Source organism: Mustela nigripes, chromosome 7 (genome assembly GCF_022355385.1).
Source record: "Mustela nigripes isolate SB6536 chromosome 7, MUSNIG.SB6536, whole genome shotgun sequence".
In the NCBI taxonomy this organism is placed as follows: domain Eukaryota; kingdom Metazoa; phylum Chordata; class Mammalia; order Carnivora; family Mustelidae; genus Mustela; species Mustela nigripes.
Window position 1 is genome coordinate 112001284 of NC_081563.1, and position 22265 is coordinate 112023548.

General features: G+C 49.4%; 1 protein-coding gene across 1 annotated transcript in view; it reads right to left on the minus strand.

The window, feature by feature from the left end:
- Positions 1–375: 375 nt before the first annotated feature.
- LOC132022690 (protein-glutamine gamma-glutamyltransferase E-like) overlaps positions 376–22265 on the minus strand; it is a 42197-nt gene continuing 20307 nt past the window's right edge. Inside the window, exons 8-13 of the mRNA XM_059407927.1 lie at positions 13142–13245; positions 10635–10880; positions 7351–7659; positions 5473–5630; positions 1395–1528; positions 376–1018 (exon numbers count right to left, since the gene is read on the minus strand). Coding sequence (XP_059263910.1) covers positions 871–1018; positions 1395–1528; positions 5473–5630; positions 7351–7659; positions 10635–10880; positions 13142–13245 — 1099 coding nt within the window. The 3' untranslated portion in view covers positions 376–870. The remainder of the gene's footprint in view (positions 1019–1394; positions 1529–5472; positions 5631–7350; positions 7660–10634; positions 10881–13141; positions 13246–22265) is intronic.

Below are 22265 nucleotides of genomic sequence, written 5' to 3' on the forward strand. Positions count from 1 at the left end.
GCAGGGCCATGGCCTCCTGGCTGTAGGAGGGGCAATGGGGCCCCAGGAGGGAGGAGCCCTGTGGGAGCAGGGGCAGGGCCTCATGGGAACCTGCTCTGCAAAAGCGGTCCAGAAAAGACTCTGACATCCTTTCTCTCCCTGACACCAGCAGCCACCCAGAGAGCGCAGGAAGCTTGCTTGGGACAAGGAGCTCCCTCTCCAGCAGCCTCATTTATGCTCAGATATCCTATTAGAAAATTGTCCTAAATTCACTTGAACGGCCTCTCTAGTTCTGCCCCGGAGCCACACAGAACAAGCCCACTCTCTTTGGACGTTGGAATGTGGGAACAAGGCCCCTTTGGGTCCTCCTTTCTCCCCAAGTACATGGCCCCCGGCCTTTCTGCTCCACCTCCTGAGGCAAAGCAGCAGTCTTGCAGAGCCTGTGCTGATTTCATTCTTTTTAACCTTTATTTTGAGTGTAAAGATGTGAGTGCCAACCATCCCCATCCCCCAACGGTGGCCCAAGGAATGGATAGGAATGTCCCGTCTGCAGGCTTGGGACCAGCAAACAGTGTGGACTGTCTTCTCCCCTGTATCCATTCAGAGAGTCGCTGGGTCAGGTGCCCCTCTGTCCTGCAGGGCTGATGGGCTGGAGAGCTGAGCAGGGCCATGGGGCTCCCGCGGCATGTGCAAAAGTGAGGAAGTCCCCAGCTGGGGTGGGGCCCGTCCAGCCTGGGGGCAAGGGAGAGGGCGTAAGCCCGAGGCTGGGGGTCCAGTCCAGGCCGTCTTGGGGGTTTCCCAGGCTGGACAGCATGGGCAGGGGGCTCAAGCCACGGGTGAGCCCTGCCTGCTCCGTGTCACCCAAGTTTGTATGGGGGCCTCTTGGGCCCTTCATTCAGCCACGTCGATGGACAGCATGGCCTTGATTGCAGGGAATTTGTTGCAGGAGAAGTCAGCGAGCAGCTGCTTGGTGCCACTCCGGGTGGGCAGGATCTCAAAACGCACCCGGGACCGCTCCTTGGGGCGCAGGGTTGGCACGCTGAGTGAGGGAGGGCATGGGTTAGTGTTGGTGGGGACGTGCCCTGGCCCATGGATGAGGCGGGCCCTGTGTGGCCCTCCCATCCTGGGCTGGTGAGGGGTTTTCCTCTGGCTGCCTTCCTGGGACACAGACCCTGCAAACACTGGGGCCCTCAGCAAGGGAAGGAAGGGAGTCCCATGATCTCCCACATATGTTAAGCCCCAGGCACCAGCTCCAAGCTCTGGTGATCTCGACTTCCCAGGAGTTCCAGTCCAGCAAACCCCCAGACCAGAGGCAAATGAGCACATCCACAGGCAGGGTCCTCCCGGGGCTGTGGGGAGCCCCCCTTGGACCCTCTCCCACCATCCCACGCTGGCCCCTGAGGCCCAGGACTTACTCAATCCGGAGGCTACCCAGCAGCAGTCCGCTGCCCTCCACCATGAGCACGCAGTCTTTCACCGGCTCGTCCAGGGGGTTGGAGAAGAGCATCTGGACGTTCACGGGCTTCCGCACTCGCGCCTGGTCCAGCACCTACGGGAGGGTGGTGACCACGTCAGGGCCTGGCTGCTCAGCTCACCTGCCGCCCGGTGAGAGCCCACCTGGCTGGCCGGGCGGGTTGGGGATGGGAATACATCTGTGCAGGGGGTTCCTGGGAACCCGTTCTCATCCCCATGCTTCGGATGGGACGCCTGGGCTCAGAGGGAGACTCGGCACATTGTAGCAGCTGAGAGCACTTCAGCTTCTCTGCTGGGTTCACGGTCATCCTAGGAAGGGCAAACCCACCTCCCAGGATAGTGGAGCTCCATATGGGCTGCTCAGTGGGCTGGGGACTATTTCATTCTGAACTTAGTACTTTCCTTGAGGCTCCTATTCATGGGTCCTGTGTCTCCCCTTTTAGCCTAGAAGCGCCCTCCCTGGGAGGCCAGAGCCTGCTCAGACATACCCGCCCCCACCAACCATGTCCTCAGAGCTTCACGCTCTTCTCCACAGGACACGGCACTGGGCTTCCACCTCAACTCAGGCCCCTCTCCTCTGAGGACACACCAGTCTATGGATGTCCTTTGAAAGTTCTGGAGCCCAGAGCTTCCCTGTGTGCCGTGTGTGGTGTGGGCAGGGCTCCCGCATCCCACTGTCCTTGGTCAGAGGCCAGAGAAGCCTTGGTTTCCCATCGGAAAAGCCACCTGGACTATTGGTTTGCTGTTGAAGAGAAAGCTGTGTTTCTGCCAAGAAACAGCCATGACTGAGTGGAGACGTCATCTCTCTAGGCCTCAGCTCCCTCATCTGATAAAGAGGGCTAATCGTCCTTCCCCGCCTTGCACAGAGAGAACCAAATGAGATCATGCATGCAGAAAAGAACGTCTGGGAAAAAGAACATGAAATTGTGTGGCTGCGGGATTCCTTTTCTCCTTCTTACCATGTGACAGCAATAAAGCTTCAGTTCAGATAAACTCAACAACCGAGGCCTCTCTAGTTCCAGAGCCTTCTCTCTTCTTACCAGGCCCTGGGTTATCTGCCAATACTTGGCGCCTACCATGATCTCTACAGTAATTCTTCCCATGGAACTCACTTACGGCCGTGACGTGCTGTACAACGGGACATAATTTTACGCCATTGGAATACAACGTGACTACATCACCACTGCCATATTTTTCATGTTGATATTCAGTTTGAGATTTTCATGTATTTGTTTTTCTTTCATTATTGCTGCTTACCACCCTGGCCTGTTAACCCAAATCTGTTTATACTCCCAAAAGAGACTACAAGAGGCACCAGAAATCTGTGTCTCAGCATCAGTGGTTCATGGGCCAAGGTGAGGGACATCACTCTTTGGAACAAGGTTCAGATTTCATGATCTGATTCCACAATGGAACGTCCTTAATGTCTGTTGCCGATCAGTGCCTGATAAGATCATGGGATTTCACCAAAACTGTTATCTTTTCATAGAGATTACCCTCATGAGTTTAAAAATCTGTGCCTTGCTCCAAGTGAGCTAAGCATCGATTTTTTCATCAAGACAAGAATATGTTGATGCTCTGAAGGCTGAGGTAAAGATGAGGTTGTTTTAGGACGAAATACACACAAAGATGTCCAAAATAAGAATGATCAGATGCCCCCCCCCTTTTTTTTAGAGGGCAGGAGAGGGGCAGAGGGTGAGAGAGAGAGAGATCATCTTAAGCAGGTTCCACACCCAGCGAGAAGCCCAGTCTCACAGTCCTGAGATTGTGACCTGAGTCAAAATCAAGAGTCAGATGCTTTCCCGACTAAACCACCCAGGCGCCCTCAGATGCCTTTTTAAAAGATTAAGTAAGAAAGTTCTCAGTGGCACCTTTTCAGCCTGTTTATATTCTAATCTCCTTTCTAAAGATATTCTTTAAAGACAGAGCTGACTTGATATGGAAATCTGAAAGATGCAGAGCCAAAGTGTTGAATAAAAGATAAAGCTATAAGAATGTTTGAGGATAAAGGAGAATAAGCAAGGGGAAACTACCTTCCTTTAAACACGGATCATTTTAGCATGGAATCTTTTCCTAACTGAACTGGCTGCTACCTGATGTCACCTCCCACCCTCAGCAGGGGCATCAGCCCTCAGCTGTTCATCGTGTCTGCTGGGACAAGGCACAGTCCTTGGAAATGTCTTGGGAAGCAGGAGAGGCTTCAGCACACAGAGGACAAGTGTGGACTGACAATGAAGTTTCTTGTGAGTGGGGCAGAGCGCCGACCTGGAGTGCTCGGCTCCAGTCCTGGTTATTTTACAAATTCTGATTAGTTTCCAACCTATTGTACCAGGGATGGCAGTGATGGGCCCAGAACAGGACAGCACCTCCCCTGGTGGAGTTGACAGTCCGCAGGAGACCGAGACCAAACAAGTACACAAATAAAGAAATGTCTGACTTCAACTAGAACAAAGTGAGAGGACAGAAAGCTCTCAAGGTTGTGTAACTAGGGACCACGCTTAATTTAGAGGGGCAGGGAGGGGGCACATAAGGGAAAGACTTCTCTGAGGGCAGGACACCTGCAAGGGAAGTATTTTATTATCCCCATAACAGTGCTGGGGCGCCTGAGACACAGAGATCAAGGATTACTCAGCGTGGCTGTTGATTCATGGTGGTGATTCAATGGCTGAACTCCTGCCCCTCTCTGCTTTCCCCCAAACTGCCTGTCCAGTCACTAGCTCCCCCTCTGAGGTGGGAGACTGATCTGCATTTGGAAGGACGGTCCGCACCAACCAGAAGAAGGAAAAGAGCTCAGTCACAGACTGGCTGCATGGGAGTGCGTGCCTTTGGTCTCTGCCCTCTGAGGTCAGAAATCCCTGCAGCTAGGGTGCAGCTTAGGGAGGAGTAAGACCAAGGAGGCCACAATTACCTGGCTTCTCTAGAAATCTGGGCTTGCAATGCTGGTGGCATTGTGATGGGACAGAAAAGGCAAGCATTGTCTAGGCAGCTGGGGCAGATGGTAGAGACACAATAGATGTGGGTGGAACTGACCCATAAGCCTCTCTGTAACTTCACGGGAATATCCGTCTCCTCTGCCCATCTGTCTGCCTGCCCTGCCCGCCAGCCCCTCACCCCTCAGATCCATGCTGTCTGCCTCTGGTATCCTCTGCCCTGGGCTGGGGGAGAAGGAAAGGGTGGGTAAGTCCCAGGTAGGCTAGACAGGAAGGGATGGGCTCGGAGTCAGTCCAAGTACTGGCCTAGTGTTGAGAAGGGACAGAGCGGTCCTAGGTGCACCTGCAAGCCTCCTCCAGAAGCTCCCAAACCCAACCCACAGCTGGGCTCCTAGGAAGGACCTGGGAGCCAAGTCACAGCCAAAAACAAGCCTTAAAAGCAGAGGCAGAGACATCCTCATCCTCAACCACTGGGAAGATGCTCTTGCTGACTGTGGACAAACCCAGACACCTGGAAAGGGCCCTGGGCTGGGAGTCCCTGGCTCTGGCAGCAATGGCAGTTCCCCTCTCTTCTCTGGGCCTCAGTTCATTCATGTGTGAAGTGGCAGGGTATGGGAGCATGAAAGTAGGCTCCTAAGAGTCCATGATTCTGTAACTCTGGCATCTTGAATATGGAGAGTTGCAAGCGAGGGGTGCCCCATTCTGATACACTCCACCAACATGGTCTGGGGCTGGGCTGTGGGATCCCCCTGGGCAGGACCCTCCCCTTGTGACTCTTTGTCATTCCTGAGCCTGGCAGAGCCTAGAACACAGCAGGTGCTCAGAGCTGAGTGGGTGAGGGAGCTGAGGAGTCCCTCCAGCTGCTTCTCAGAGGGTGCCCCCAGTGCCTTGGGACCAGAACCAAAAAAGCCCATGAGCAAATGTGCCTATTTATCACAAGGAACAAGGATGCCGGTCTGAGCAGGAGCTCTGGCCCATCCGTGTGGCAGAGGCAGGACCCAAGCTAGGCCAAGTTCCCTAGCTTCCTTGTGGCTCAGGGGTGCCGGCAGGGCTGGGTTGGCTGGGTGGGTACCCCTTCACTCGCTTTTACCTCCAGGGTCAGGCTGGGGTTGTCCAGGATGATGTCCCTTTCTACCAACACCTCAGCCTCGTCAGGCACCTGGCACACAGCTGTGGTCCGGATCATGTTATCTGCCTTCAGGTACTTCTCATACTGAGCATATGTAATCTTCACAGGGTGCTGTATTTCTAGAAGGAGATGCCAAGGAGGCAGAGTGAGAGGGAGGGGGGTTGATTTCTGAAAACATCAGAGCTAATGCCAAGCCAAGGTGGTGGGGAGCTGGCCAGGAAGGTCTGCAGTCCTGGGCTTGACTGAGCCCTTCCTGCCTGGCTCTGTGGGAAACATGCCCCCGTTCTGGGCACCCGGCAGAGCAGAAGCTGGGGAGGCACCGGGCCTCTGACTGGCTGGGCAGCTTCCCAGGAGAATGGGCTGGTAGGGACTGAAGCTTCCTCCCATTCTAGAAAATGTCAGAGGGCAGGACATGCTACCCGATTGCCTAATGATGACAACAAATAATAACTAGGAAGGGAAGCCAGGGATTGGCTCTGGACGTGCTCAGGATCCTCCCAGGTCGACTAATCTCCTGGGATTCTGTTGTGACAGCATCCTGAGCCACCTCCCCACCGCTGGTCGCTCCTGCTTCCCAGTCACCCCCACGCACGCGGCAGCTGTGGCGTCAGAACCATGCCTCCCACCCCCTCGCCAACACCACGCTCCCCCTTTTCCCTGTCACTTCAGAAATTTTCCGTGGCTCCTTGCTGCCTCAGAAATAAAGTTCAGAGTCCTCAGTCTGGCCCTGCATCACTGAAACCTTACTCACCTCTCCCTTGAAAGAGTCCTCGGTGTTTCCCGTCAATCCTCTGAGAGCACAGGCCTATGGTCACCTGCACGCTTGGACATACACGGTTCCCTCGAGTGGAAATGCCTTCCCCTGGCTTCTGTCCTTTTGCCTGGCTCCTCCTAAGCCTCAGGCCCCCTCTCCCTCCTCTGTGGTCCAGGTCACTCCCATCTCTCTCTCTCAGTGGTCACGCTGGGTGACCTGGGGTGCCCTGGTACTAAGAGGTTCATATACTGAAGAGGAAGCTATCTCTGCTGCTGGCACCAGAGGAATTAGCCTAGCCTGTGCTGAATGGGCAGATGAACGCAGAGAATGAATTTTTTAAAAAACTTTTTAACCATTTTCCTCTTGTGAACTAGTTTTGGCCTGCAAAAATAGCTCTTCCCTTGGGCTCTGACAGTAGCTGGGAGCCTGGCGGTTGCTTCTGGTGTGGGGCAGATTTCTGCTAAAATTCTGCCAGCAGCCAGGTTTGCTAGGGATGCTGCCTTCTGGCAGGTGTAAAGCATCTCCGTTTCCCTACAGACAGAGCTCTTTCAAAATGGGCTGTATGATTAATCGGTTTTTATTTATGTGAAGCAAATAGCCACCCCACCCTTATTAATCTGCTTTGTAAGGCTCAACTTTTCATAACAGCTTGGAGGATTTTGCCAATGTGAGCACACCTGCCCGCAAATTCTCCCAGAGCACCAGCCCTTTGCTGCTCCGCCTTGCTCTCTTCCCAGCAGCCGCCAGTCTCCATTCCTCCCACATTCTCAGGCATCCCTGCCCTCGGGAATCAGGAGACTCCCCACCTGGCAGCTATGTGGGGAGGAACACTGGACGAGGGTTTAAGACCCTGCTGTATGTTGCAACCCTCCCGGGGTCAAACCTGAAAAGTAATGCATTGTGGGGTGGGGGTGGCAGGTGGCAGGGGTGGCAGAAATAGACTGTAGAAGGTGGGGGGTGGGCCTGGATTTTGCAGTAGGAATCCCAGGACCAAGACCCCCGTATTGCCCCTTACTCTCCAACCCCAGAAGGCCATCAGCGACCCTGGGTGCGTGGTGTCCCCCCAAAGCCACAGGACGAGTTACCTTCTTTGGGATCCAGGGATATTGTGACGGAGTCCTTCCACACCTCGTGCACCAGCGTGCCGTTGTAGACGATGGTCCAGGCCGTCATGTTCACGGTCACTGTCTTCATGTCGCTTGTCAGGTTTTTGAGCAACAGCGCCAGGTTGACCTCTTTGCCCACCTCCAAAATGCCAATTACCTTGAACTTCCCTGAGATGCTGGGCTCCCTTTCCTCTCGTGCCAAGGGTCTCGCAGAGGTGGCACCAAAGGATGCATGGGGTTTGAGTTTCCCCAAGGCCTTTTCAAACACTTGTCTCTCCTGGCTGGAACCTGCACGATGGGGAAAGAGGGAAGCATCTCAGGGAAGGGGTAGAAGCCTTGTTGGCTCTGAGAGGATTCTGATCCAAGCAAGTCTCCCCGCTCTCCGGGTCTCTCCATTTCATCCTCCTTAACGTGAGGCTCACTGACCAGGTGGTCTGTGTGCTTTGCTGGTCAGCTCCGCGTTTCCAAACCAGTGTAGGGAACGCTTTATCCGAACCTGCACAAAATAACCGTATGGTCTGATATTTGGCTCAGGCTAACTAGATTGGTTTCTCCTCCCTTTTCTTCGTTTCCTGTATTTCTTTATATTTGGAGAAAAGGTCCCTTGTGAGAACAAACAGCTCCTTTAGAACCAAGTAACAAAAACGAGTCTAAAAAGGGTAGAATGAGTTCTTAAGCAAAAAAGCAAAAAAAAAAAAAAAAAAAAAAAAAAAAAAGTTATGATTTAGAATTGGCTTCATCCAAAGAATTTGTTTCCAAACCACGTTCCCATGTTATTCTGCTTTGTTTCTAAAGATGCTTCTGAGGTCAAAGAGGGGCGCTTCTGCCCTTGTGAAAACAAAACAAAACAAAACAAAAAACAATTCCCCATGGCTGGTTTGGTTCCGAGTTACGACTGGTTTAAGTTGTTGAGAGACTTCAGGTTTTAAAAACACAAAGGACGGATTTTCTGACTCTGACTCAGATTGTGAGCGCTGTGTAATATGATGGTATAAACGGCCCCCAGAGCGTGGCCACGGTGTACCCTCAAAGTCAACCGTGATGGCCTTTTCCCTAAGTTCCATGTAACAAGTGGCCAAGACCTCAGAGGGCAACTCATCCAAGCCCATCACATTAGAAGTAAGGTCCTAAGGATGAGAAGCGACTGGTTCAAGCAACTGGTCTAATCTTGGGGTTAGAGAGGCAGAGAGGGGGCAGTCCCCAGGTGACTACACCCATAGTCCAAGACCCCCCCACCCAACATCCTACTGAAAAGGAGGCAGGCAGCCCGATTACCCGAGCTGATAGCTCCTGGTGGGTTGGGTTCTTTCTGGTGCCTTCCCATCCTGCAGTCGAGTTGTAAGTCCACACCCAGGGCTGATGTATGTGCGGGGAGCTGAGCCTTCTGTGCCCAGGAGACCTCAAAGCAGGCGTGTTTGCACAACAAGGTTCAGAGCCCAGATACCTATATAGGTCACCTGATGGGCTTACTCAAGACTAAGCTTCCTGCTACTGTTTTCTCCTTTGGTGTTGCCATTGCACAAACGCTTAGCAACCCGTTTTATGAGCTTTTCCTCCCTGGGGCCCTTGCAGACAAGCTGGCATCATTAGGTAAGGAGAACGGGGCAACAACTGGCAGTGTGACCAGCTCTGCTGTCACGCAGAGAGAGGCTGGGGCATTGCCAAGATTCCTGCTGGGACTCACCCCCAACCTGACCATGGCCTGGTCTCTCTCTGCAGCTTTGGAGGTTTGGCTGGGACAGACATAGCCCTTCAATAGGCACAATCAAGGTATGACGGTAAGGGAAGGAACCCCAAAGGACATACATCCAAGTAAGCAGTGCACTTCAAAAGGACCTCAGAGGGTCATTATTCCAGTGATGCTGTAGATGTCCAAGTTGATAAGCATCACCTCTGTACACCAGCTCATTTAAATCCTACTGAAGATGGGCACTGCTAGTTTCATTTTATGGGTGAAAAATCAAGGGATCCGAGATCCTAAGACTCCTGCTTGGGGTCTCCTGGTGATCAATGTGGGACTGGAGTTGACCTCCAGCCCCTGATTATTTGTTCCCTGGCCCCTACACTTGTTTCTCCATTGTGACAGTGTTGAAAATACTTCTACGTATGTGAGCTCAGGGAGGGGGGCAGGGGGGAGCAGAGGCCTCATCTGCCATGTCCCTTGTTACCTCCCTGGAGCTGGCATGGAGTGGGCACTTGGGTAAGTCTCAGTGCGTGAGAGAAGGGCTGTCTGACCCTAGCCATGGAATGGCCTGCAGAGGCAGACTGAGGACCACACCAAGGCCATTAATGTCATGACCTTAGGCCTGTGCCTCTAAGTGTCCACAGGTAACACCACCCGGAGGGGTCATCCACTTGGACCTGGAGTCAGACCCCATTTCCTAGCTCTCCACCTTCTCTCTTTGGTGAACTGGGACTGATACCACTAGCCAGCAGCAGTGAGAGTTTGGGGGTTCACTTTAGGGTGTGCTCTGGGTGCCTTTAGGAGAGCACTTTGCTTGACCCCTCAGAACCTATAATCTATGAGATCAACCAAAGAGTCTCTTTCCAAACACACCAGAAAGAGAGAGACGGGACCTGTTACAGAGGGACTGGCTGGCTAGAGCCAGTGTTCATCTACTCTTGGCTGTTTCTACAGATGAACGTCACTTAGAGAGTCCCCAGCGAGACAGGCTGCTGACTCTGAGGGCAACTTCCAAACTAAGGTAGCTAATGGGATTTGCAGAGAGGCAACTTTGTAGAAACGAGACTTCCTGGTGACTCATACGGGTGTTTCAGGCTTCTTGGGGGGCCTCTGATGCATACGCAGCAGAGACCCACATTTTTAGGGTCTTTGTCCTCTTCTTTGCTCAGTTAGTGTTTCCTGCCTGTGTTTCTTGGAGGCTTGGAGAGCAGACTGCTTGAGAGATTTCTCCTAGAGCCCTGGGCAGCCTGGGGGTGAGGGTGGGGGTTCTCCCTGTGATGTCCAATCACAGGGCTGTCACCCCAGTTGTGGGAAAGGGACACAGCTGGAGAAGAGCTGGGCTGACAGCTGCTGGGCCCCATCACAGAATTCTACCAGCACCGCATCTGCTGTGACAGGTCTGTCCCCACTGGAAATAGTCCGCAGACCTGTGAGTTGGGTGCCAGGGAGCCCTCCTACCACTCAGGCAGAATGCTCTGAGAACACAGGAGGAGTACGAGGGATTTTCCCTTCTCCACCCTGAAAGCTGTGTCCCCACCATCAAGCCCCGGCCGCACGGCCCCACCAGAGCCCTTCCTACCTTCCGGATACTTGTACTTCTCCGTGATGTCCATGCGAGAGTTGCTGCCCACTGCCTTGGTGCTGATGTACCTGCCAATGCTGTGGGTGTCCGAGGCATTCTGCTTCTGGGTGCTGTTGTAGGCATCGTAGATCCAGGTGATGCGGTCGGCGTTCACCTCCGCAAAGACGAAGGGCATGTCGAAGTCCAGGTTCACATCACCCTCTCGGACAGCAACAACCGAAGCTGGGCCGCACTGGAACACCCCTGGTGGTGAGGAGCAGAGACCACATGCAAGCCAAAGCCAGGGGCCGCAGCCCCCTCTGGGACCTGTCCCTCCAAGCGACACCACCCAGCCCTGTCCTGCCCTCCGCTGGCGTGTGGTGGATGCTGACCTGTTGCCCTTGGGCTGTCTCCTTCCTACCGCTTGTGCTCATGGCTGCCTCTTTTCTACCCCTGCAAATCATCCTTCCCAACTCCTGGAAGAATTTCTTACACCCAACCCATAGGAATTTTGCTCCTCTGAGCTCCCAGCCCTGCCTATCACCTTCCTCTTCCAGCATTGGGCACAGGCAAGGTCAGATAGATGGACAGAAATGTAGATAGATATGTAGATGTAGAAATAGAGACTAGAGAGTGTCATTCACCCAGTGCCCAGCTGAATAAAGCAAGGTGTGGCAGAATAGAAAGAAGAGGATTATTCTATTCGTGTTTACAAGACAAAGAGACAAAAAAGACACAAATCGGGTGCCTGAGTGGCTCAGTTGGTTAAACGTTTGACTCTTGATTTTGGCTCAGGTCATGATCTCGGGGTCCTGAGATCGAGCCTCATGTCAGATTCCGTGCTGGGTGTGAAGCCTACTTAAGATTCTCCCTCTCCCCTGTTACCTCTCTCTAAAAATAAAACAAAACCTCCTCAAAAACAAACAAAAAACCCCCCACATACAGGTACTTTTATATGTCTGGAAGAGTGACTTTCAACTTTTTTTTATTTTTTATTTTTTAAAACCATGATCTCTAGGTCACAGGACATAGATGGTCCTGAGACAAAAGTTTTACAGGACAAGACTTGTTCTTACTATGTCCAATGCATTCTGATAGTTTTTTCTTTTCCTAATAGTTTTTTTCTTTTTCTCTCCCCCTACCTTTCTATGCCATTCTGCTTCATTTCTTTCTAAAAGATTTATTTATTTATTTATTTTAAAGATTTTATTTATTTATTTGAGAGAGAGAGAGACAGAAATAGCAGGAGAGAGCAGGGGTTGGGAGGAGAAGGAGAGGCAGGCTGCCAGACGCAGGGCTCGATTCCAGGACTCTGGGGTCAGGACCTGAGCTGAAGGCAGACATTCAACTGACTGAGCCACCCAAGTAAGTGTCCCTAAAAGACTTAGTTTTAAGTAATTTCCACACCGAGTGTGGGGCTCAAAGTCACAACCCGAGATCAAGAGTCACATGCTCCACCCACTGAGCCAGCCAGGGGCCCCTACTTTACTTCATTTCTGAAAATGATTATCACAACCCACTAACTATGGATCATGGTCAAAAGTGTGAAATACAGAGGCCTGGAAAATATCTGGAAGGTTACCTCCCACTCCAAATCCAGTAATGCTTATTGCTTTTGGTAGAGGGGCTGGGTTAGGGGAGGGAGGTATAACTTAGTTTTTATTGTGAGTCCTTTTAGAATGGTTTGAAATTTTTCTAACCATGGGCACATGTTACTTTTATAATCAATTGTTTTAAAAAGTAGGCCCCACACCCAGGGTGGAGCCCAACATGGGGCTTGAACTCACGGCCCTGAAATCAAGACCTGAGCTGAAATCAAAAGTGGGACGCTTCACTAACTGAGCTGCCCAGGTGACCCATGATTTTTTTTTTTTTAATATAAGAAAAACAATTCAAAATGAAGGTAGCAAATAAGAGATGCCCTGGAGGCCACAAGAGGGTGAAGAAAGATTCCTGGAGGGTCTGGGACCCAAGCTTGGAAGCGAGTGGCCAGAAGTGGGAGCAGAAGCCCTGGGCCCAGGGACAGGGATGGGACCAGACTGTAGGAAGGAGAATTTGGTTTGGTAGAGGGACGCTGTGGAGGGGATGGAGGTGCTGGGGGTCGTGATCATGGAGACCTCCAGCCCAGCTGGGGAATTTGGGCTAAATCCCTGGGGCAACAGGGGCCAGATGGTTTCTGTGCTGGGAGACATAGGTTACTAGAGGCTGTGTGGGGAAATCACTGTTGGCAGAACGTGGGTTCTTTCCCTTGCTGCCTGGCACGTGCCAGGGCCTCCACAGCATTGACAACAGTCGTGTGGGCGCGGGGAAGCCACTCATTTAAATAGCAGCCTGAGCCAGGCAAAATTAGGATGGGAAGTCTTCTCTGAAAAATATTTTTGGTTTAATTCCATCGTGCCTTCCAGGGATGGAGAGCCCTCAGAGGCTTTCTGCTTCTGTCTACCCCTGTAAAGAATCGAGAGGCCAGGACAGAGAGTGAAACCCAGAGAAAGGGGTGATGACCAGTAGGGCCGGAAGAGGGTTACCTTGGCTCCTCTCCTGGGGGGTAGCATCCAGAACCTGCCATCCGTTGTACGATGGGCCCAGGTCAGTTCGCACAAACCAGCCTTCATTCCAGACGTGGAAATTCCTGCAGAGGGAAACACAGACTGCAGGGTTTGCCCAGGGCCATGCAGCCGGAGGTGACAAAATACCATATCTCTGGAGGGACAGCCCAGTGCCTCCTCCTCATTGAGTGAGTCTTCTCTGCCCCAGCTATTGGACTAAACTCTGCCCAGCACTGCCTCTCGCAAGCCCTCACAGCACTATGAAACAGGTGCCATTTTTTCCCTGCTGATCTCATAAAAGGAGAAACCAAGGCTCAGAGAAGTTAAGCAGCTTACGACAGCAGAGTCAAAGTTTGGACTCAGGTATGCCTAACCCCCAAACCTGGGTTCTAGACCACGATTTTCTACTGCCCTTCTGAGGAGCAGAATGGTTCTAGGTGAGAGCCAATAACCAAGTGGGCAACCCCACGGTGCTTTCTCGTGTGGGCCCTGCTGGAGTACACGTCTGTGTCTCCTGTTGGCTGAGAATGGATGGGGTTGCGGGGAGAGGGACAGCTCTGGCTAAGAGCCACATGCTGCTGGGCTGAGGTCTGGATCGAAGAATGATATACGCCAGTCCTAAAAATGCTCTTCATCAAAGGCATCCCCTCATCTCCCAATCTCTATGTCTTGGTCACGACTCTAGAGATAGCCAATTAACTGGTCTTAATCACTGCATCCCGTGGTTCCGCCCTCTCCCGTCTGGTCCTCCTCTCCACACCCAATGCAACTGCATTTGTTTGATTCTGGGAGTTTTGATCCAACCAGAAGCTGTAAGTCTGACATGAATGCAAGTTCCATCCAACTTGAAAACGGATTTTTTAATACATAGGAGGTGGAGAAGATAGTTTAGTGCAGAGTACCAACTCAGAAGCCATGAAGAAAATGACAGATAAATGTGGCGAGGTAAAAATATTAAACTTGCCTATACCAACCAGCCAAACAAACTGTAATTCTGTTTCCTGCATGGCAGAGTGGGCTCATAACAGATGGTCCCTTCTGCTGGTAACAGTAAACTCCAAAACAAAACAAAACACAAAAGAACAAGACAACTACTTGAGAATGAACAAAACAGAAGGATTTTGGAAAGGAGTCAAAACTTGAAGGAAGGAGTCAGTGTGGGGTAAATTGCAACTTTGGGTGACTTGGCCTTAAGGACAGGCCACAGCTGGGGTGAAGGGCAAGGCAGTAAAAATTGTTACAGACAACCCACATTTTTCTGACCTGAGGAGCCAATAAATAGTCTGAGTCCACCTGGGCCACTAGAGTGTGAGGGGGAAGCTCTGGAAAGGAAGGGGTCAGAGAAAAAAGATCCCAGGTTAGTTGATAAACCCTGCCCAAGCCTCTGAGCAGCTCTGACCCATGCATGTATGCAGATAAGCAGTCTGGCTGACGATTGAAGAATTGAGCTGAGATTTGAGTCTTTGCTGCCACAAGTGCCACGGCGCTTGCCGTCTGGGTCCACCCCCAGGCAGGTTGCTGAAATAAACTGACAGAATCCCGACTTAGCCAATGCCCAGGATACAGACCCAGATGACTCAGCACATGAAGAACCAGAAAAACGGCATCCATCCTTCAAGGGAATAGACTCTAATCAACAGAGTAACCTTAAAATAGTACGGATGCCAGAATGACTGGACACGGACTTGAAAGCAGCTATTATAATGAAGTTCCATGAAATAAAGGAAAACAGGTCAACAACAAGTGAAAAGAGAGGGACTCTTAGCAGAGCAAGAGAAAAGATGAAAAAAGAACCAAATACAAACTTACAACTGGAGAAAAAGACCCACCTTAAATGAAATAATTCGGTGACTGGGCTTAGAATCAAGAGCACAGAGGAAAAGATCTGTCAGCTTGAAGACAGACCAGTAGAAATTGCCCAAACTGAAGAAGAAAGAGAAAAAAGATTGAAAAAAAAAATCAATAAAATGAGGGAGATACATAACGTATGTATAGACAGAGATTTACTGTAATTAATATTATAAAGTACTTACAAATCAACAAGAAAAACACACAAAAGAACAAGTGAAATACACCAATAAAGGATGATGGGCAGGCACTTTTTTATAAGAAATACAAGTGATCACTGAACACAGGAAACTAGTTTTAATCTCACTACAGTGAAAAGAAAATTAAAGTGACAAAGAGGTACCATGACCCTCATAAGATGACAATGATGAAAACCCAGGATGACACACAGGATTCTGTAATACTCATTTCTAGCTGTGGGAGAACAAGCACAGTCAGAGCCCACTGGTGGAACTTGAAATTGGTGTGATATTTATGGAGGGCCGTTTGGCAATAGGTATGATAAACCTTTAAAAATCTACGTGCCCACTTAGCTGGTAATTCCACTCTAGGAATTTCTCCTATAAAAGAATCCCCATGAGAATACACAGGTATACAGGGGAAGATGTTCACTGTAGCATTGTTTGTAAGAGCAAAAACAGTGGAGGAAAAATCCATCATTAAGGAAATTCTCTGCAGACTGTGGCGCAGTCATGCGATCGTGTATTCTAGAACTGTCCAAAAGAATGCCTAAAACCAATCCAGCACTTCCATGAAAGATGGCTACAGTGTATCAAGTAAGAAATGGCGCAGGGTCCATGATTTCAACCACCAAATGATACCATCTCTCTAAATTTTTATCTATTGACATAGAAAGATATAAGAAATCATACAATGAGGGGGTGCCTCGGTGGCTCAGTCGGTTAAGCCACTGCCTTCGGCTCAGGTCATGACCCTGGAGTTCTGGGATCGAGCCCCATATCAGGCTTCCCCTGCTCTGCAGGGACCCTGCTTCTCCTTCTCCCTCTGCCTCTCCCCCTGCTTGTGCTCTCTGTCTCTCTGTTATATAAATAAATAAAATCTTTTAAAAAAATAATAAAATAGACTTGTTTAACTTGAGCCTATTTGGGTAACTCAACACACATACATCTAATGTGTGTGACTATAAATGGAATGAAATGTCCAGGAGGATCTGTCTCAAAATGTTATTCATATTTTTCTCTGGATAGTTATATTATTAATGACTCTTCTAATTTATTTATTTATTGTTATTATTATTTTTAAAGATTTTTCTGAGAAAGCGAGAGCACACAAGTGAGTGAGCGGGGAGAGAAGCAGGAGACTCTTCAAACAGACTCTGTGTTGAACATGGAGCCCGCTGTGGGTCTTGATCCCACGACCCCACGATCAAGACCTGAGCTGAAACCAAGAGTTGGGCGCTTAACTGACTGTGCCACCCAGGCACCCCAACTTTTTATTATTTTGTAACCAGGAAAAGTGTATTTTCATTTTGCAGGTTTGGAGGAGACTTCCTGGGGGGCCAGACTATGTACATGGGGGAGTGGTATGCTCTGCACCTATTGGAGGAGTTGGAAGTGCCCCGTAAGTATTTACAGGGTGCAAAAGGAGCCTGCTAGTTCTTCAGGGAACAAGGGGAGATATAAAAACTCAGCTCCAAAACAAGGCAGAAGGAGATAAGAGCCTAAGGGGTGAACAGATGATTAAGAATAATACCAACCAACAATATGCATGGAGAAAAAGAATACTCTTATTTACTACTGCAGTGAAACAAAGGTCACACAATCTTTCTGGAAGGAAACAGGAAGAGATGTCATAAACCTTTAAAGCGGTCATTCCCTTCAATGAGGGACAAACCATTTCTAGCAATCTTTCTTACAGGACTAATCACAGATGTGTTCAAGGTTTACACAGAAGAATGTCAAGTCCTGTGTTATATATAACAGGGTAAAAAGAAGGGACATAAGTAACCTGGGGAATGGTAATAAGAACAGTAGGAAAATAAATAATGGTTCAACCATACAAGAGAATACAGTGCACTTAAAATCTTATTTTTGATGATTATTTAATGACATAGGGAAATATGCTCAAAAATACAGCGTTTCATTGGGCGCCTGGGTGGCTCAGTGGGTTAAGCCGCTGCCTTCAGCTCAGGTCACGATCTCAGGGTCCTGGGATCGAGTCCCGCATCGGGCTCTCTGCTCAGCAGGGAGCCTGCTTCCCTTCCTCTCTCTCTGCCTGCCTCTCTGCCTACTTGTGATCTTGCTCTGTCAAATAAATAAATCAAATCTAAAAAAAAAAATACAGCGTTTCATCAAAAACACGTGATTTAAAACTGCAAAGTTGGTTTCCAGGTGTGGGGAAAAGCAGGATGCACCTATTATATGTTCTGTTTTGTACTCATGCCTTGTAAAACGTATAATCCCGATTCCATAAAAGACAGCAACTGATGGAAGAAAGAGTTGCTGGAAAATGATCAAATATTAAAAGTATGTGAACAATAGGATTCCAGATGACTTTTACTGCTTTATCCTGAAATTTCCTATAATTGTGCGGTGGGGGAAGGTCATGATAAAAATGATCGCTAGCGGGGGTGCGTAGGTGGCTCAGTCGGTTAAGCATTGCACTCTTGATTTGGGCTCAGATTTTGGGGTGGTGAGATGGAGCCCGGCATTGGGCTCTGTGCTGGACATGGACCCTGCTTAAGATTCTTCTCCCTCATCCTCTGCCCCTCCCCACAACCGCCACTGGTGTGTGCTCTCTCTCTTAAAAACTATCCCTAGGAAGACCCTCAAAATGTTTTTTTTTTGTTTTTTTTTTTTTGAATGGGCTTTCATAGTCAGTAAGAATTCACCCAGAAGAAAGCATGGAGTGTGTGAGACAGTGATCAGGAGACAAGACAGGGATGAGAAAGCAGTTTTGTGTTCATCTGGTTCCTGTCAGAGAACCCTAGGGGAAGGGTGGGTTGGTAAAAAAAAAAACTGGTGAGTAGCTGTGTTTTACTACTTATCTGCAAGGCAAGAATTTAAGAAGGCACAGATAACAGATACATCCTGGTCTCTCCCTCATTAGGAAGCCAGCACTTTACTCATGGTTATGTGGGATGCAGGTACCCTTCTTCTTCTTCTTTTTTTTTAAAAAGATTTTTATTTATTTATTTATTTGACAGAGATCATAAGTAGGCAGAGAGGCAGGCAGAGAGAGGAAGGGAAGCAGGCTCCCCACTGAGCAGAGAGCCTGATGCAGGGCTCAATCCCCATAACCTGAGCTGAAGGCAGAGACTTCAACCCACTGAGCCACCCAGGCAACCCATGCGTGTACCTTTCAAATGTCCAAGGGCGCCACCGTGGAAATTCTGTTTCTGATCGTATGTTTCTGATTGTGTGCTGTGCTCTCTCCCACCTCCCAACCTTGGGTTCTGTTTCCGTCTTGAGGGGTTTCAGGAGGAGGAGCTCAAGGAAAGGACACACTGTAGGTATCAGAACTATCTGAGACATTTACTAAAAGATGTGGATTCCCCTATCTCCCTCCATCTAAGTCAATTCTGATGTAATTTTGGAAGGTTATAAGCCACTGCTCTAGAGACAGCATCGGAATTATGCTTACCTTTGAATTCATGGGGTCAGGAGACCCTGTCTAGAAAGGGACCTCCAAACTCCTACCTCTTCCATTGGCAGCCTTCCAGATGCAGCCCAGATATTACCTCCTCCCAAAAGTCCTCTCCTGGTGTGCTGGGAGAATGCCAGCCATCTGTCCGTGCTATCTCTGAATCTTGCAGATCACTTGGTTATTTCACTTTTTCTACTCCATAATCGTCTGTCTTGGGCAGCTGTAAGCTCCTCTAGCCCAGTTCCTGCATCTCCTCCCTCTTGGTGCCCAGGGCCCGGGGTGGGGTCTGGCATACGGTATATACTTAATCATGTTTTCTGCAGCCTGAGCCCTCTTGGAGCTGGTTTCCTTGCTGCAGGTCTGAGCGAGGTACACCAGGGCGTCTAAGTAGTAGTGGAGGCTGGTTGCCATGGAGAGATTGTATCAGGAGCCAGGAGCTCAGGCTGAGGCTTGGTTGCCAACAGCTCTTCCCTAGAACTAGCCAACCCCACCTCCCTAGGACGGGGTAGGGCGATCTCCACGTGCCTGCCACCTCAGAGCTATAGAATGTCTACAAGTAGAGTCAGCTCTATGACTCTAGAAATCAGGGAATTGAGTCAAATGAATTAAGAAAATAAGCCAGAAATGTCAAGGTAAAGATAGCTTTGGTCCTACTGTTTCACATCATTTGCTTCCTGCTCAGTGACTGATCAGGGCCTCAGAATTCTCCTCTACAGTGGCTCAGAAGGGACCGTGGAGAAGAAGCATCCCAGACTGAGGTTCCCACCCCCACCCCAAAGCAGCCTGCTTCTCAAGAAGCGAACACTCCAGAGGCTTGTACCACTTGAGCCAAACCACCAGCATGAGCAGAATGGTTAAGAAGAAAATGCACCCCAGTGAATTCAGTGAATGTGATTGAAAGAAAGAAGATCTAGAAGAAATTGCTGAGGTCCCCTGTTCTAACCTTTCATTTTACAGATGGGAAACAGAGGCACGAAAAAGTTAAGGAACTTACATAAAGTCAGACGCTTATTAGAGAGCCTAAACGTCTCTCTTATTTCTCTCCAGGTCTTCGTTTTCTCGTTCATGAAATCATCAGGTACCCCCAATACCCCCACCACCAAGTCCTAAGATTGTCTGGTTTGGGAGAGTCTTGTTGGCAGGACTCCATGTTCTACTCCTAGCTTGGACACAAATTCACAGTTTGACTTTGGGTAAGTCATTTCTCCTCACTGAGCATGTGAGGTAGTGTTTAGTTTTACAAGGAAGTGCCATCTGCTGCCGAGGTGTGAACCAAAGAGCCTAGCTTCTCCATCTGCACAGGCTGGATGGCACCCAGACTCACCACAGCTCTGGTTGGTGTCCAGCCAACCAGGAAAATCTCAAGGTAAGCAATGTTCGGTTGCTCAAGGTAACATTAATCAGGAATAATAATTATGTTCTCTGGCATCTCTCCGGTGCTTTATAGTTTACAAAGCTGCCTGGGTTCAAATCCCAGCTCCACTATTTGTTGGCTGTGTGCCCTTGGGTGAGTGACTCTGTGCCTCAGTTTCCTCAACTGTAAAATGGGGGTGATGATAATAGTGCCTATGTCATCATTTCTGGAGAGTAAGTGCCTGGTACATAGCAATTGCTCAGCAAACTATTTGCTGCTGCTGTTATTATCAAGAACTTTCAGAGGCTTAACCTCACTTGATCCCTACTTTCTATGACTTTAGGCATCTCTGGGCAAGGTTTTAAAAGCTTCCAACATGTGCAACACAGAAAGATTCAGATTGAAGTGTTTCTGTCCAAACCTGAACTGTCCTTACAATAATAGATTGGGAAAGTCATTCCAGGCAGAGAATGGCTTGTGTTTTATCTCCCTCTGGGTGGGATCTATGCAGAAGGGACTGTATAGGTCCCTTGGGGAGGGTAGCTCCCATACAAAGAGGAAGGTGAGGATCCAAAAAAAAAAAAAAAAATGCCAGTAAGAGACTTAAGTGAACCTAGTGCTGGGCCAACCCTTGTATTTCACTGATGGAGAAACCTGGAACCAGAAAGATGAGGTGACTTACACAAGCCCTAGAGCAAGATAGTAGTGGGGCCAGAACCAGGACTCAGGACTCCTCATTCCATCCAGTGCTGGTTCTCCAGCTGCAGCTGGAAAGTAGCAGGTTGGGGAGGGACCACTGGTTGCCACTGCTTTCACCAGGAAGGCTGGTGGAGGATGAGCAGGTAAGAAAGGAGGAGACCCCCAGCAAAAATCAGAGCTCTGGGGGCTCCTGGTGGCTCAGATGGTTAAGCGTCTGCCTTCAGTTCTGGTCATGATCTCCAAGTCCTGGGACTGAGCCCCCCCCCGCCCCGTCAGGGCCCCAGCTCCTCGGGGAGTCTGCTTCACCCTCTCCCTCTGCCTCTCTCCCTGCTTGTATGCTCTCTCTCTCTCTCTTAAATGAATAAATAAAATCTAAAAAAAAAAAAAAAAGACAGTGGAAACACCGTGGAATGTCTCCACGGGCCCATACTTGTCCCAAGATAATTATATTTGGAACGAAATATAAAGCTAATGTGGGGTGGTAGTGTAAACCAGTAACCAAGACCTTTGGGTCCTAATTCCAAATTCAGCTTAAAAGCCCCATATTTCTGCTCCCAGGAAGCATTCCTTTGTGACTCCTTCGCTGAGCTCCCATGGGGCTTACTGTCTGATGCATCTCCCTGGTCGCTTGCTAAACAGCCTCTTCTAACAGCTTCCCCATCCCCTGTCTTCCAACAGCACCGGCATGCTTTTGGTAGAGGACTGACTCTCCAACTTTCTGGTCTCTCTGCGGATCGTAGCACAAAGGATAATCCCAGAAGGGTTACACCCAAAGGGACCTCCCTTCCCGAATGATGTTGGACCAATCATCTCCTCTTGCGAAGGAAACCGAGGCCAGGAATGGCATTGCCCCAGTGGTGAAAACAGATTGCAGTGGGATACGGGACACAACAACAAATGAAAAAACTAGGGAGGAGAAAAAAAAATACTCATTCATGAGTAGCTGGGAAACAATATCTTGCTAACGCAGCAATATCATTTAGACAGTAAATTGTATATGTGCAGATCAGGAAAGAACATCCTGAAATAAGCCTGGAAATAAGATGGCATCTGCGATCAGGTTATGTAGCCCCATACGCATGTGAGTGATTGTGTGTGTATGGGGTGGGGGAGGGGATATCCTTGGAAATGGATTAAAAACAATAGATCATTGACATAGGCAAGAATTTCTCTGCATATATGGCACATAGTTATCTGTGTGTACATGCGGATACAGACATAATCATTTTCAGTTACCACTTGGTAATGACTTGGCATATAGTATGATCTCAAATAGATGTAATGAATTTATTTTACGTATGTATACTACTATATGAAGTTATAGATATGTGTCTCTAAGTTTTATACAACCAATTTTCAGTTGCCACCCATTAGACGTTACATATATATATGGGTATAAAGATACAAGGGCACGTGCCATATTTATGGTTAGAAATATAGATGTTTGGGGCACCTGGGTGGCTCAGTGGGTTAATGCCTCTGCCTTTGGCTCAGGTCATGATCCCTGGGTCCTGGGATCGAGCCCCACATCAGACTCTCTGCTCAGCAGGGAGCCTGCTTCCCTTCCTCTCTCTCTGCCTGCCTCTCTGCCTACTA